Below are 15307 nucleotides of genomic sequence, written 5' to 3'. Positions count from 1 at the left end.
TACGATGGAAACGCCATCGACGGGGCCGACCCCCGTTCAATGACATCCAGCACAAAGGACGCTATCTAAAGTCCCTGTGGCACCAATACCCAAACTTGACCGTCAAGGGCGGAATCCTCTACCGCCGATGGAGGCCCGCCTCTCGTCTACTACATCAGCGTGTTGCGCCCAGAGCCTTGGTACCAGCCATTCTACGAGAAATGCACAACGGACCATTCTCCGGCCATCTGGGCCCCGCCAAGACACTACGACGGGTATATATCCGTTTTTACTGGCCCGGCATGACACAAGAGGTCAAGAAGTGGTGCAGAGCATGCGTTCCATGTGCCACAAGGGCAACGCCAACACCGACAGCCCGGGCACCCTTAAGGCCAATTCGGGCCGACCGACCCTTTTCCAAGGTGGCCATGGACATCACCGAACTGCCAACATCCAAGCATGGCCACCGCTATTGCCTGGTCGTACAGGATTTCTTCACAAAGTACGTCAACGCCTACCCCTGAAACGCCAGGACGCCGCGACGGTGGCCAACGTACTTTTCACGGATTTCATCCGTGAACATGGCATCCCACAAGCCTACATTCCGACCAAGGCCGGCAGTTTGAAGCGGATACTATGAGATCCCTTTACAAGGCACTGGGCATAGAGAAGACCCCGTTACAACCGCCTACCACCCACAAGGGGACGGCTTGGTGGAAGCGGTTCAAACAGAACACTGAAAGACATGCTCTCCAAATACGTCTCCACCACCGGTGATGACTGGGATGATCATCTCCCCCATGTCCTGCTCGCCTATAACACTTCGGTGCATGCCTCAACAGGCTTCACACCCTTTTTCCTCACCCATGGGAGGGAAGCGAACTTGCCGGCAGATGTGATATTCGGCCAAACCCGCAGGCATCATCAACCGTCACCTCAATGGCCTACGCCCGGTCCTTGGCGTCCAGCCTCCGGACAGCCTTCAAACAAGTGCGGCAAAACACACGGCAGGCAAGCAACAAACAGAAGTTGGCCTACGACGTCGACGTCTCGCACAAGCCCTATCAGGCTGGCGAACGGGTATGGCTCCACGATCCCACTACCGTACGACAGAAGCTGAAGCCCAAATGGAAGGGGCCTTACACTGTCATAGAGCGGCTCCTCCAAGACGGTGAACCAGGCGTCACGTATCGGATCCAAGACACCAAGGGCCGAAAACAAATAGTCCATTACAATAGGCTAAAAAATGCCATACCCTACCTCAGCGGGATCATGCTGTGAACTTGCGGGCCGCACCAGCGACGAATCAGCGTGACACCTCCAACCCGCCGTCACCAGCGGCGAATCAGCGTGACGCCTCCAACCCGCCGTCCCGGGGGACTGGCGTGACAACGAGAAGAGGTCGTCGGGTGCGACCACCGTCCCGATACGACGACTTTGTGGCTGTTAGGGACTGACACCGCCCTTCATCCAGCTCTACATGTATTCACCCCTTGATGGACAAGGGTCTTTGCAGGACATATTGCTGCGTTGCGGAGATTCATGGGATTACCCGCAGACACATGACTGTGCAGGACATATTACTGCGTTGCGGACCCATGGGATTACCCGCAGACCAGTCCTTCTGCCGAACTTGACTATTAGTGGGCAGAACTGGACCAACCAGCCTGCAGAACTGAACAGTTCTATACAACTACATATATACCTAACGTTATATATTTTTCTTGTTGTTTCGTTATCCCATTATTGTTATTCGCCATTATATTCTGTAGTTAATTAGTCGTTCCAACAATGTTACATAGTTGATATATTCACCACGTTATGTATCGTTAACTTCAGGAGAAGTTAAGTTCTTCTACATAGGGGGGAAGCGTGTAAGGATACAATATACACCCCCACAAACTATTGGACCAGTCCGGTCAGAGGTCACGGACTGCACATGTTCTGACAAGAATACATTTCATATCCCAGCACTTCTCGCATCTTCATTCCTGGAGTGATTACTTATAAGTTCCAATATTTTCACCAACTGGACACTTATACTAATGAATAACCTTTTGCAAGCAGGGGTTTGGCTTGAAAGGTGCCAAAACTGAAATTACTTTACTTGTCCTTTAAAGACATAAACCCCAAGACTTCAAGTTCACCGTCCCATGGAGATCTGACCTGAGTGATCTCAGCTCCTCCACCAGCGGCAGCTCAGCGATGCGCACGTGGATCTCCTTGGCGATGTGGTCGTACTTGGGGAACATGGACAGAACAACTTCCTTCGCTGCCTCGTCCAGAATCTTCAGCATCTCGGCCGGCGCCTCGGGCAGGAAGTACGCCAAGACCTGCTCCTCGTTAGCCAGGATGTTGTAGTCAATTACCAGACTCTCCTTGTTGTCTGGAATATGAAAAAAACAAGTCAATAAGAGATGGCAAACTTCACCCTCTTACCCACACTATCCTCAAACCTTTCCAGTCCTTCATAAAACAAAAAAACAGATGCATACACAAGAAGAAAGCATATTTCTCTCCCTTGGGATGAACATGTAACGCGGGGTCGTGTGTCGTAATGCCTCAGACCCAAGAGGTCCTGGGTTCAAATCCTGCCCAATGCCACCGATTTTGTGCCTTGGGAAAGGCACTTTACATGACTTTCCTCACTTCACTCAGGTGGAAATGAGTGCCTAGCTTTGGTTAGGGACATCCCTTGGATAGGACTTTACCTGGAGGTCCAGTGTTCGGAAGAGCCACACCCCACGCACGTTAAAGAACCCACCACGCTTATCGAAAAGAGTAAGGGACCTTTCTGGTGTGAGTGGTTCAAACCTTACAGTCGTATGGCCGCACTCAGCGTCGTATTGAGGTCACCGCAGTTAGGGCAGAATGGCAGCCGCTCCAGACCCTTACAGACATGTAACATGTTAGCAAAGTGTCACTACTTTTCTTCTTCTCCTCAGAAAAGAACAAATTGTGTTTAGCACACTCACTTTCACACATTTTCCTGATCTTCTCGCGGTAGACGTTCTTGCCCGTCTCATCGCAGTAGGAGCGGAGGAAGTTCTTGAAGCGGTTGTAGATCTCGAGACGTGGCGCTGCCATGGACACCCACTCCCTAACGGAGTGTCCCTTCATATCCTCCAGGTTCTCTATACTCTCTATCATCTGTGGGAAAGGATATAAAGGAAGGGCTAGATGACTAACTACCACATTGAGTGTCCCGTCATACACTCCAGGTTCTATACCTAGAGTTCAATCGTTTCTAAGGACAAATATATATCTCATAACACATGTTTGATAAAGCATGCCCAGAGTGGACTTGCTCTGATGTGCGTTGAGCAGCACGTTGGCAGAATGTACTGCACCTGTGCAAAACCCTGATTTTTCAGGGGTTTTGTGTATGACTGGTCAACATTGCATCAGAATTTTGCCTGTTGCAGAAGATAACTTTTCCAACATAACATTTGGGGAAACTACATTCGGGATGTTAACCTTATATGCGCAAATACGACCTTATATGAGACATTCTTCTTAAGTCCTATGTACAATACATTAGTTTCACACACTGCCCAGGTGCAGTACATTCTGCTGACATGCTATGGTGAGCAAGATTTAAGTTGTATTGAGTCCCTACCTCCTCATCCTCCCCCTCCAGCCCCTCGGCTGCCTTCTCCGCCAGACGTCTCCTCCTCCTGGGTACCGCTTCATCCTCCTCATCACTCTCATCTGCAGGGAAACATCATTTTATCAGCCAACTACCTCAAACCATCACAGGAATAAGCAATTACTACACAACTGCAAATTTCTAAACCAAGCATCATTCTTCCCTTTAATTACTGTACCATACCAGGCCGTTAAGTTGTTGCCATTTTACAGTTACATGTACTATCATCCACTATAAATGTGACTTCACTGGAATTCAGACTAATTATGTTTACTGAAAACATACTGTTTTTGCTCTGTTACTTCTTCCTCTTCTTCTCCAAACAAATAAGGTCAATGACCTGAACCAGACTGCCTATCACCAAGGTAACTGGTGCTGGGTTACATCATGTTGCAATTTTATAGTAGGAGGGATTTAGACTCCTGTTATGTATATGAATGTGTTTGAGTAAGAACAGAGCAGACCATGTGCCACAATAAACATTACGGATTTGCTTTGCAAATGTTACCTTTCTAGTATTTCATGTGTTTTACTAATTTCAATTTTTCTTAAATGAGGAAAACAGTAACATACCATACAGCAGGCCTCTGCGCATGCGGCCAGAAATGCGCCCCTCCTCCCTGTCGCGTTTCCTCAGCTCACGCTCCACCTCGGCACGCTCGCCAAACGAGAGCTCCGAGTACTCCTCATTGTCATCCAGGCCCTCGCGGTCGTACACATCCAGCTCTGGGATTGGACGGTAGTCCCTGCAGTTCACAAAAAATGCATTGTACATAAATTATAAGGTTTATGTGGTGCACAGTGACACCACAAAGCTTGGGTTAAGATACGTAACTTTCAATATGTAACTCGCATAGTTGAAGCAATGTTCAAATCACAGTGGTAGAAATACTTTTTTTCAGTGTTCTGCAATACTGCAGAATGTCAACATTTTGTTCTGCAATTCGGAAATACTTTCTGCAAATACACACTTAAAAGTCTGGACCTACAAAAATGTAAACCCATGACATATACAATATTGCATGTTGGCAAACATTTTACATGCAATTTGAAAAATACATGCAAAATTACTTCTATATTATAGATATAGTTTTCTTCATTTTTCTTCTGCAATAATGAAAATGTCTCTGCAAAACCCAGACTGCAGGTGGGTATTTCGAACACTGTAAGCTAGATCATTTCACAACACCGACATTTCTATGTGTTTAAATGTCAGAAGTTATTCCATGGTACTGACGTTTCCATGCGATCTCCGAACAGTTCCTCCCCATCCTCCTCCTCCTCCTCCAGGACGGGTGCATCCTCGTTACCCAGCAGCCCCTCTGATTCGTCCTCGAAGGGCGGGAGGTCTCGGGTGGGGCTGGTGCCACGGCTGGGGCTGGTGCGGGGGCTCCCCACCGGTGGGGAGAAGGGCTCCGAACGCTCAGAGGATTGATCCTGTAGATAAGGTTAACACACGTTAACATTACATGATGTTCTGCATTAAGAGGGCCTGCTTGGGGGTTAGTGATTAGGAATAGTGCAAAATTTTTGCTGCTGATTACAAATTACGTTTAAGTCTCAGAGCTGATTACGACTTGTGGCTAATGTACTATTACGAATTATGATGATTTTTTCGGAGGCTGCCGACGGATTACAAAGACTAAAAAGCCTTATTACGTCTTACGAAAAAGGGCATGCAGGGTTCTCCCCAGGAAGAAACACAGCATACATGTAGGTAACGGGGTCATTTTATCACCACAGTAGTAGTGATGATATTGTTGCATTGTATGCTTTAAATTTGATGCATTTATCATAAAGTTGGTCATATTAGCAAGTTTCCATGTGTTGAAATATCGGGATTTTTACAAATCAGAGTAGGGAATTCTCTACTTGATGTGTATGAAAAAATTTAAACGACTGAAACAATGATCTATGTGAATCTTGAGCTTATTTAGTGCACATGGCATGAAAGGATTTAAATTCAGCTTTAAACATTAAATACCTACAAGTCGGCTTTTTACTTTAAACATTAACATAGTTTCAGGATGTCAAAATCGATTATGAAATTCTAATTTATACTCACAGGTTTCCAATTACCCGTAAAAACGACAATGGTACAAGTTTTCCATGGAATATTTTATATAACAGAGACGAGACTGGGTACAAAACACAATGCTATTTACATTTGGTGCAACACGTGAAAAAATTATCCTCTTATTTTTCTTAAAAAACACGAAAGGAGAAGCCGTAAAATTACTATATCCTCATCTACATGAACACAGCAACTTTCCTATGTCTACTACATAATCTAAAACGCCATACAATCGCAGTTATGTCAAGAAAAGAGGCAGAAATCCAACAGGTATACTTACTGCCATCTTGTCTCCTCGACGATTTTGCCGCGGTTTCTGCACACATGATCATTTTTCGCGGGAAATCTAGCTCATGAATATTCACATCCAAAGGTCAGATAAAGAGTTCTCCAGTTCAACATCAATATAGAAGATGCGAATAGAGCTCAACAATCAATCAAAAGCAAAATTTAACGTTAGTATTTGTTCATAGTATGCAAAAGTGCACTTCGAGTTGTAAAATATGCAGATATTTTTGTTTTTACATACGCGTATTGATCGTCTGACCCGAAGAGGTAAATAAATTCACATCATTTAGATATATCACTACGCATATCCGGTCCAGACTTCCCATGATGCCAGTGGCGTGACCCACTTCCGGTGAAAACAGTCGGCACCGCCTCTAAACACGAGAACGTACAGGTTAGTCATATTTCTTCACGTTTGTCAGCTCATTCTGTCGACATATTGTGGCTTTTCTGTGCTTTCTAAGTCTCCTCAGATGCTTATGGATCTTAGGGATACATCCAGGTTAAGTAAGGTGGCAAAGAAACGCTGATATCTTGACAATCCTAAAATGTTTACGTCAGCTCACCTGAGCGGGTTCATCATGCATCAATAAGCCGTATAGATCACAACATGTTGTTGTCTGTCCATATGTTTGTTTAATATATGGCAGTTCGGTAAATATTGGTATTTTGGGCGTGAAGGCTGGGCGCCACGTCATAGAAACGTTCTTATACAAGTTCAGCTTTGAAGGTAAAACATTTAAACGCTAAAAGTCTGAGACCCATCCTTGAGAAACCATCCTTGACACTGTACGAGTGGTGTGATGATCTTGTGACCAGGATGCAAATGAACTCACAATAAACACACTAATCTGACTAGTAATATAGTATAGGAACCATCCTCCTAGGTGTCTGTACTTGTATGTATCTGTATGTATGTACGTCTGCCTTTGAGTTGCTGTTTTTGTTCGGTGACTCCTTTGTCAGAAATCTAATTATGATGGATAAAGTGAGGTTAAATTTCTAACCCGCACAGACTGTCTGGCACCAAAGTCATGTCTAGACAGGCAAGTGTAATTATATATTATGAAAACTTCTTCATTTTGCTCCATGTATATGTAGGAATGTGCAGGATGTATTACAGACAATTACATATACTTTTTAATTCACAAGGGGTCAAACAAATTATCAAGGCATTGGTAGGAAAATATTATTTAAGTTTTTAACTTTATACTTGGTGAAGAAAATACAAAATGCTTGGATTGTCTTATTTTGTCTGTGTATCAGAGAACCTTTCTCCTGACCTTTAACAACTTGTTTAAAGGACAATGGTGTGATGGATGAGAATGAAAGTGCCTGTTGGTTTCATTTCTCATTAAGCCCCTGGAGCTGGTGGGTTTAAGTGCAGTTCCCTAAGTGCTTTCACTTTCAGTTTCTATGGTTACATGGTCATATGATGAGACGTGGGGGTCCTTCATTAGCCTTAATGGATCATGTGATCTTGACTCAGGCAGAGATAGCCTGTAGAGGGCTGCATCAACAAAATAAATTGTTTCTTACATCAAACAAAACATAACATAAAGTGGAAGCTAGCTTCATATTATGAGTCATCGTTTTTCAAACCTGGTATTTCCCTATTGTTGTCAGCTTGTTCTCCTTTAACTGGGAAAGAGGAAAGCCTATGCTGTATGCTTACAATGTTACTTTTATTGCCTTGCAGTTAGCTGATCAACTTTCAAGTCCAAGTAGCAGACAGAAGTAGAAGATGGCAATGGTGCTCATTCCAGCTACAGTGCCCCTTACCACTGTCCCAGGTAAACCTGAATTCACAGATTATGATCAGGACATGTTGTAATAGTACAAATGTACCAAATGTATCATGCTGGTCACAATATAGGCTATGTATTACAGAAAAAAATGAAAAGGCAATTTTAATGTAAATGTCTATGTGAAAAAATTGTGAATTTCTTTTGGTCTTAATCAGCTTTTTAGGCCAGAAAACATGTGTTTATGCCTTCTTTTAACCATGCCTTTTGTGTTATCAGCCTACCACAACATGACAGTAGCCCCAACAGGAATGGTGACTAACTACACCAACACAACATCCATCCCACCACTGGTGGAGCCAGCCAAATGCTTCACACCTCTCATCATGGAGCTCAACAACACAGGGTAAGGACTGCCACTACAGGCACACTGTGGTTTTATTTAGTGTCCTCACAAGGACATTCAACTGTGTGAAAAAGAAACTAGATATACAGATGTACATGATTATACATGTTCATGATTTTGTAGAGGAAAGAGAATTTAAAACTAGAAAGGTAACATTTGCAAAGCAAATGCATATGTTTACCTTCGCATCTGGTCTGCTATGTTAATTCTTACTCAAACACATTCATATATGTGGTGACAGGAGTCTACATCCCTCCTGCTATAAAATTGCAACAGCAACACAACACTAGTTACCATGGTGATAGACTGTCTGGCCCAGGTCATTGACCTTTTGTTGTTGGAGAATCGGAAACAGTATATTTTCCTTCAGTAAACATAAAATGGAAGTAACTACACCTGTAGATGATGATTTAAATTCCACAGAGTAAGAATATAAAGTTTGCTGCACCTGACAGCTGGCTGTAGGGGTGTTTTGCATTCTAACATATGACACTGTTGTTGTGTTCTCCACCATGCTGTGTCCTGCAGGGTCCGTGTGTGGGATGTTGTCCTCCTGGTACCCAACCTGCTCTTCCTCCTCTTCCTCATTGTCAGTTTCCCCAAGGCCAAGGTCAAACTCAAGAACACCAACAGCCCCATCTTCCGAGCCTTCTACATCCTGGTCAGTATACATGCAGTACCAGATATTAGCACGTCGACAGAACGTACTGGGCCTGCGCGAAACCCGGATTTTTCACGGTTTCCATTGAATGCTTGGTCAACATTGCATCAGAATTTTGCCTGTTGCAGAGGGTATCTTTTTCGACATAACATTTGAAAACTACAGACGAGATGTTAACCTTATATACCCGATATTATGACCTTACATGAGGCGTTCTGGCAAAGTGCTATGCACAATGCATTACAGGTTTCGCGCAGGTACAGTACATACTGTCCTGCCGATATGTTCCAGATATTGACTGTTAGGCAACCACTTTCATTCCAGTTCATCCCTAGGGAGATAAGTAAAGGCTCTAGCATATCTCTATGTCTGTCTGTTTGCTTGTGCTTTTGACCTACTAGTACTTGCAGAGCAGTACGGAAATCAAGTGTGATTTGCTTTGTTTGATCATTACTAATTTAGACAAAAATCATGCTTAACATTTTTTGCAGCATGTTTTGAAATGTACCAAACTGGTGAGATACATCCAGCCTAGGCACACTGGCATGGTGTTAACCGAAAAGGTATGTGGGGTTTAAAGGTCCAAAAGTTGACTTTGTTTCCTTCCCTCCAGGTTGTGATAGTGGCAGTGATCAGTGTGTGCCGCTGTGTGGTGTCCATGACAGTCAACGCAACAGCAAGCCTAGGGATTATTACTGACAAGGTTTGGAGACTATTCCTGTCAATGCTTGTTGAACTCACATGTACTTTGAATTCGTTTTTTTTTTTCTTCAGAAAGAAAGAAAACATGTGTCTCACATTTTGATGTGTCCCTTTTATTATTTATTAGGTCCTGTGGATTGTGCTGAGATTTTTCCTGCTGGGGACAGAGATGAGTGTGGTTGTGTTTGGTCTGATGTTTGGTAAGTAGAAGACCTCACACAGAGGGTGCCAAAGAATTCATACAAATTTTATGGAATTCATAACAAATTTTACGGAATACATACGATCCATTACTAGGAAACATACGAATTTTACGGAATACATACCATCCATTACTAGAAACATACAAATTTTACGAAATACATTACTTAAAACAAAAACTTTTTTTGAATTTGTCTTTACTATAGTTGAAACTAACCAATCTTACATGTTGTATGACCTTTCTTTAAACCCTGTTGTTTTTGCCCCCCCCCCCCTAATTCCAGGTCACCTAGATAGCAGATCCAGTATCAAGAGAGTCATGCTAGTCACAAGCTTTTTGGCTCTTGTGTATTCAGTCACACAGGTAAGCATTTTTCTGAAGCAATTTCTGTTTCAGTCTTATTAAGGCCACACCAATTTTATTTGTTGGTTCTTGTTTTTTGATGAATTTCCTGTTTTGTCCAGGGAGTTTTGGAGTTTATCATCCATGACTCCAAGTTCGACCTCCAGGATGAAAACTACAGCCTGTTTGGACATGGAGGGATGGTCTTCTGGTTCACAAGTTCATGTCTCTTCTCACTGGTAAGGTTGGCACTTCTTCTTAGAACATAGAACCATGTCACAGGTGGCCCAGTAGTTAGCACATGTAGTTGATTCTCATCCACAGGAACAGATTTACATCCCAGTTTGATTTTAACATTACTGTCAATTAATTAGAATGGGGCATTAGGTCCACTGTACGTGTCAATCAAGAAGCTATACTATTTTCCAGTACCGTACTTATTGTATGTTCGCATTGTTGTCAACATTATTTTTCCTTAGGCTTAAGCTTAATCAAGGATTCTTTTTTCCTACTCAGGTTTATGTTGGGATTTGTCTCTTGCCATTCACACCTTTGAAAGAAAGATTTCAGTTACCAGGTAAACTTTCATGAACACAATCCTCTAACAGCATTCTTCTGCTTCCCATGACTATGTTATGTGACAGTTCTTAAAGTACTATATTCTGATATAATTACATGACTTAAGAATGTTGTTGTTTTTTTTAGTGAAAGTTAAGTTCATGTAGCAGAACCATATGCAATTGCTTGTATAATATTGCTTTTTTGTCTTCTACTACAGCCAAGAAGTCATTTTACCTGTACTGTGTGGCGCTGGCTGTCCTAAATGTTACCCAGGCAACTGGCAGTATGCTGCTGTATTGTGACATCTGGGATGGCCTCTGGTGAGGGCACACTCTTAGATGTGTTGTACATGCAAGAGATTAACCTTTAATCAATGTTTTTTCATTAAGATAGCAACTTACTATACACAAATGTTCGGCCATATTTGGTCTTCATTTGAAGTCAGTATTCTGATCAAATCATGATTATAGTATTATGGCATATGAATGTAGTTACATTTTGAAAATTGCCAGTGTCCCAAAATTTTAACTGAGTGTAACAAAAATTTTAAATGCTGCATGATCCTGATGTTGTGGTTGTGGTTGTTAATTCCTTATTCCAGCACCATACGTACATGTACATGTATGTTACATAAACTTGTTACTTACACGATATTGTTGTTCCTCAGTGTTGTTGATGCCACCACTCTTGCCTATTTCACCTGTTTTGCACCACTGGTGTACTGGACATTCCTTAGCGAGTTCTTTGGGTAAGTCTAATTAAGGTTTTATGCAAGTGTCTAATATTACACACTGTGCAATAAAGGTCTTCATTATGTTTACCAAAGGAAAACATATTGTTTTTGCTCTGTTTCCTCCTCTTCTTCTTCTCCAAACCAAATAAGGTCAATGACCTGAACTAGACGTCTGTCACCATGGTAACTAGTGTTGGGTTACATCATGTTGCAATTTTATAGCAGAAGGGATTTAGACTCCTGAATGAACAGAGCAGACCATATGTGAAGGTAAACATCATGCATTTGCTTTGCAAATATTACCTTTCTAGTTAATTCCATCATTAACCACCACTTTTTCCCCACCTCCACAGAGACTCCCGTCCCACGTCCCTGAACTTCTCCTACAAGGCACAGGAGGATGAGCAGGACGACGTCCACCTGCCCCAGTCCTACTCCAACCTCAAACTCCCCGACCCCGCCGCCATAAACTACTCGTACGACGACACGCAGATCGACACCTCGGGATCGCCTGATGTCGTTGTGACCAAGACCAACACGGGCAGTCTGGAGAGATGGCAGTACATCAGCAGCTAGTGCTGTGTACCAGTTCGCTGGACCAGTTTCGGACCTGTAAAAATGTTAAGGTTCAAGTCCAAGAAAACCTACAGGTCAAGAACCGATTCGGGAAAAACCATTGTCACATACTCATTTTCTTTCCAAACCACCTAAAACCACTTTGGAGACAAAAGATTGCAAAGTCTGTGCTGCAAAATGACGAAAACATTGCCATTGGGCATCATCAGGTATTGGCCTCCATGTTACATGTATGTGGCCACAGTTTTGCCAAGACAGAATTGCAAGGTTGTCAACATGCAATTTTGGGTTTGAAATTCAGATGTCAGAACAAGACCTTTATGGCCTTGCCAGCGATTGACCCAAAAAAAGACTTCAGTCATCAGTTTTTTGCTAAGGTCAGTCAGTAAGCTGGAAACACAATAGTTTTTCCTGCCATGTGGATAGTCTGGTGCTGTATACAGAGGAAAAAAGTCATGAATGTATTGAGGCACAAAAAATGAAAGTGTAACATTCCTCTTAAAAGAAGACTTCACAATCATCTTTACCTCCCAACATGGTATAGATGCTAGACTATATCATAGTCATGAGACCTTATCCACCCTATATGTGCTGATTCAAGTCACCATATAACACACTGAGACACTCAAGTACAGTCTGAGTTGGATCAACATTAGGTCCAGAGACAGTAGAGGTAGTTGAGTAGTTGATGTGTATAATCATCAAATGTTTTACAAAGATTTATGTATAAAAAACAATATGTATAAAAGAAATATTGTGCAATCTTCATGTTTAAATTGTAAGATGTATTTTACTGATAAAGTACATGTGTATGTTAAGAGTTGTATACTGTAACATTTATGCGGACCAACTTTGGTATAGTCCTATATTACAAAGAATGTGATGCGACAAAGTGCACCTTGCCAGGAGTAATACAAAGCTATCATTTAAACAACCTTCTCACATATATCTTGCAATATGCAGTGTCTTATGTGTATATAACTTTTCTCTTATCTGTGAACTGAACAGACCAACGCAAGTGTTTTTCCCAAAGATGAATAATCGTTTGTATTGAATTGTTGTAAGAGGTGTGTGTAAGTTATGTTTGATTCAGTGTGGTACAACCTTAGGTTGTGTGGTACCTTTTAATAATAGATTAGTTGAATGACACATTGAACAGTATTCTTGTATGAAAAACAAATTAATTGTGGCACTGTGGAAAAGTAGAAAGCAGTCTTTTAAGTATAAATTTAATGGATATTGAGTTAGAAATGTCGAACTCAACTTTCCATTGCACCTTGGTTTGTCAGTGTTACAGTGTGGCCACATTCATTGTAGGCTGTCCTATGACTTTGATGTTGAATTTTTGAGCAGGCTGAGAACCTTAGACAATCTTTCTATAGTAACAATACAGCTTAATTTTGCATGACATATCCAAGATTGCTCTTAGTTTGTGATTGTACTATGATCATTTGAAGAATGTGATCAAGCCCTAACCAAGCCATTTGAATGTTTCAGTCCTGTATTTTGTGTACATATTATGTTCTTTACTTGCAGGAAGTAAAGTTGCACAATTGCATTTATGTCAGTGTGAGGCTAATGTGTGCCCCACATCTTGAATGTCAAAGATGATATGATTAATGTTTTATTTGTTTAATGTGGAAATAACCAGTGTCTGACAAGCCTGAATTTATTTAGCAGATGTTGAGAGTTATCAAAATATCAAGAATGTACTGAAGAAATTAAAAAAGAATTTGAAAGACAACTGTGATTTAGTGAAGTATGCTATTATTATGCAGCATTTGATGCTTATATATTTTAAGAAATACCTTGTTGTCAGACCTGTGTGTTTGATTAAGATGTTAAATTCTGCATTTTTTGTGCATCTATGAGTCTTTGCTGCTGTATGCTTTAATAATATTTGTTACATTGTGTCACATACTTCATCATTATGATTTTCCTACTGTCTGTGGTCTGAAGTATTTAAGTTGTTAAAGGTGCATATTTACAAGACAAGTGATTTTGTCATCAAGAGTGTAAGGTATGGTGTATGACTACAGTTGAACATGAACTTGCCACGTACTTGACCGTTAAACAATACTTAACAGAACACACACCATTCCAAGAAGTTCATATCACGCTTCATGATCTCCAAGATTGATGAAATCCACAATTCGATTAGCCATATCCTTTGCCTGTCCCTGTGGTGGTGGGAGATGTGATCTATTCTGATGCGTACGTAGCGTCGCCTGGCGATACATTAGAGTACTGCACAAATACTGGGACATGTCCTACCCTTTCACATCGCTAGGTGTATGGCATCAAACTGCAATGTTGAAAGAGTAATTATTTTACCGCTCTTTTAAGAGCACCAACCCTTCGGAGATCCGCTAGGGGCGCATTTGAATTAAGTTAGTCAAACACAACTAAGATAGAAAGTGGCAACTAATCTCTAAGCAGATCCTAGGGTGGCAAAACGACAGTATCAAATCGGCCAGGCAATATCCATTGGCCAGAGAGGGTCCATGTGCGACCCAAGGTAGGGGTAGCCACAAAAAAGGGCCATATAAAAAGGTAACGATCTTCCCCATCAACCTCTGATCGGAGAGTAGGTGGCAACGCATTTCCGTCTCGTAAACGGTCGTTATATTTGAAACGGCCATATCGCTGACTGGTAGATGCCATACTCTGAGTCTAAGCGTTGTAGCGAACAACGTATAAAACGTATCAAAAGCAACATTTCAATTGCAAGTGTATACATGGCAGCATCGTCAAAAATAGTAAAATATAATTACTGGAATCTTTACCCACGTGAATTACACTTTGATTGTATCAGGCTTTATTTTATAATTAATCAGTGTCTTGATTTGTCGTTCTTGATTAGTGTTGGTGTTTTATTGTAAAGCACAGATGAACAGAGCAAGGAGATCAGAAAACGCCAGTAATCCAAACGTGGAATCAATTAGAGAAAACCTTGTCAAAAATGATTACGCCCGCACAGTTTATTGCAATCTTAAATTGCTGAGTACAGACGCCAGGGATTAGCATCATTACAAACATCGTAGCCTATTCACCCGACACCCTTCGCTCTTTCTACGAAAATTGCACCGTCGCGTGAAAAACCGTTTTACCGCTGGACTAAACACATTAAAACCCGCTGAGAACGACAGGAATAACATGGCGGACTGTTAGATTACTGTCACCCATGGGGGGCTGAGCAAATTAAGGTTTATTTCACCAGATCAATGGGGGCCTGCATGCCCTTTTCCGTAACGCGAAATCAGGCCTTTTTAGTCTTCGTAATCCGTAGGCAGCCTCCCCAAAAATCAACGTAATTCGTAATAGAACATTAGCCGCAAAGTGTAAAGTCGTAACATCAGCTCTGAAACTTGCGAAAATTTTTCGCAATT

General features: G+C 41.9%; 2 protein-coding genes across 2 annotated transcripts in view; one reads left to right on the top strand and one right to left on the bottom strand.

Moving 5' to 3' along the window:
• LOC109477195 (DNA replication licensing factor mcm2-like) overlaps positions 1–6091 on the bottom strand; it is a 17821-nt gene extending 11730 nt beyond the window's left edge. The window contains exons 1-6 of the mRNA XM_019778265.1: positions 5983–6091; positions 4866–5065; positions 4202–4374; positions 3599–3690; positions 2955–3129; positions 2146–2365 (exon numbers count right to left, since the gene is read on the bottom strand). Of these exons, the coding sequence (XP_019633824.1) occupies positions 2146–2365; positions 2955–3129; positions 3599–3690; positions 4202–4374; positions 4866–5065; positions 5983–5988 (866 nt within the window). The 5' untranslated portion in view covers positions 5989–6091. The remainder of the gene's footprint in view (positions 1–2145; positions 2366–2954; positions 3130–3598; positions 3691–4201; positions 4375–4865; positions 5066–5982) is intronic.
• A 210-nt stretch (positions 6092–6301) lies between these two features.
• On the top strand, positions 6302–12119 carry LOC109477167 (transmembrane protein adipocyte-associated 1 homolog). The gene is made up of 12 exons (XM_019778232.1): positions 6302–6384; positions 7690–7783; positions 8015–8141; positions 8670–8802; positions 9416–9505; positions 9632–9704; positions 9990–10069; positions 10171–10287; positions 10565–10625; positions 10827–10929; positions 11277–11357; positions 11696–12119. Exons 2-12 carry the CDS (start codon positions 7735–7737, stop codon positions 11916–11918), a joined length of 1137 nt encoding a protein of 378 aa, XP_019633791.1. The 5' UTR covers positions 6302–6384; positions 7690–7734; the 3' UTR covers positions 11919–12119.
• The last annotated feature ends 3188 nt before the right edge of the window (positions 12120–15307 follow it).

Source organism: Branchiostoma belcheri, unplaced genomic scaffold (genome assembly GCF_001625305.1).
Source record: "Branchiostoma belcheri isolate BF01 breed outbred unplaced genomic scaffold, Haploidv18h27 scaffold4, whole genome shotgun sequence".
Classification (NCBI taxonomy): domain Eukaryota; kingdom Metazoa; phylum Chordata; class Leptocardii; order Amphioxiformes; family Branchiostomatidae; genus Branchiostoma; species Branchiostoma belcheri.
This window is presented reverse-complemented; position numbering and strand designations above follow the sequence as displayed.

Bases quoted from the DNA above. Each gene is read 5' to 3' on its own strand.
- LOC109477167 (XM_019778232.1), top strand. From the start codon at position 7,735: ATGGCAATGGTGCTCATTCCAGCTACAGTGCCCCTTACCACTGTCCCA. The intron at 8,142-8,669 runs GTAAGGACTGCC...TGTGTCCTGCAG, and splicing joins ATGGAGCTCAACAACACAGG to GGTCCGTGTGTGGGATGTTG. The intron at 9,506-9,631 runs GTTTGGAGACTA...ATTATTTATTAG, and splicing joins TAGGGATTATTACTGACAAG to GTCCTGTGGATTGTGCTGAG.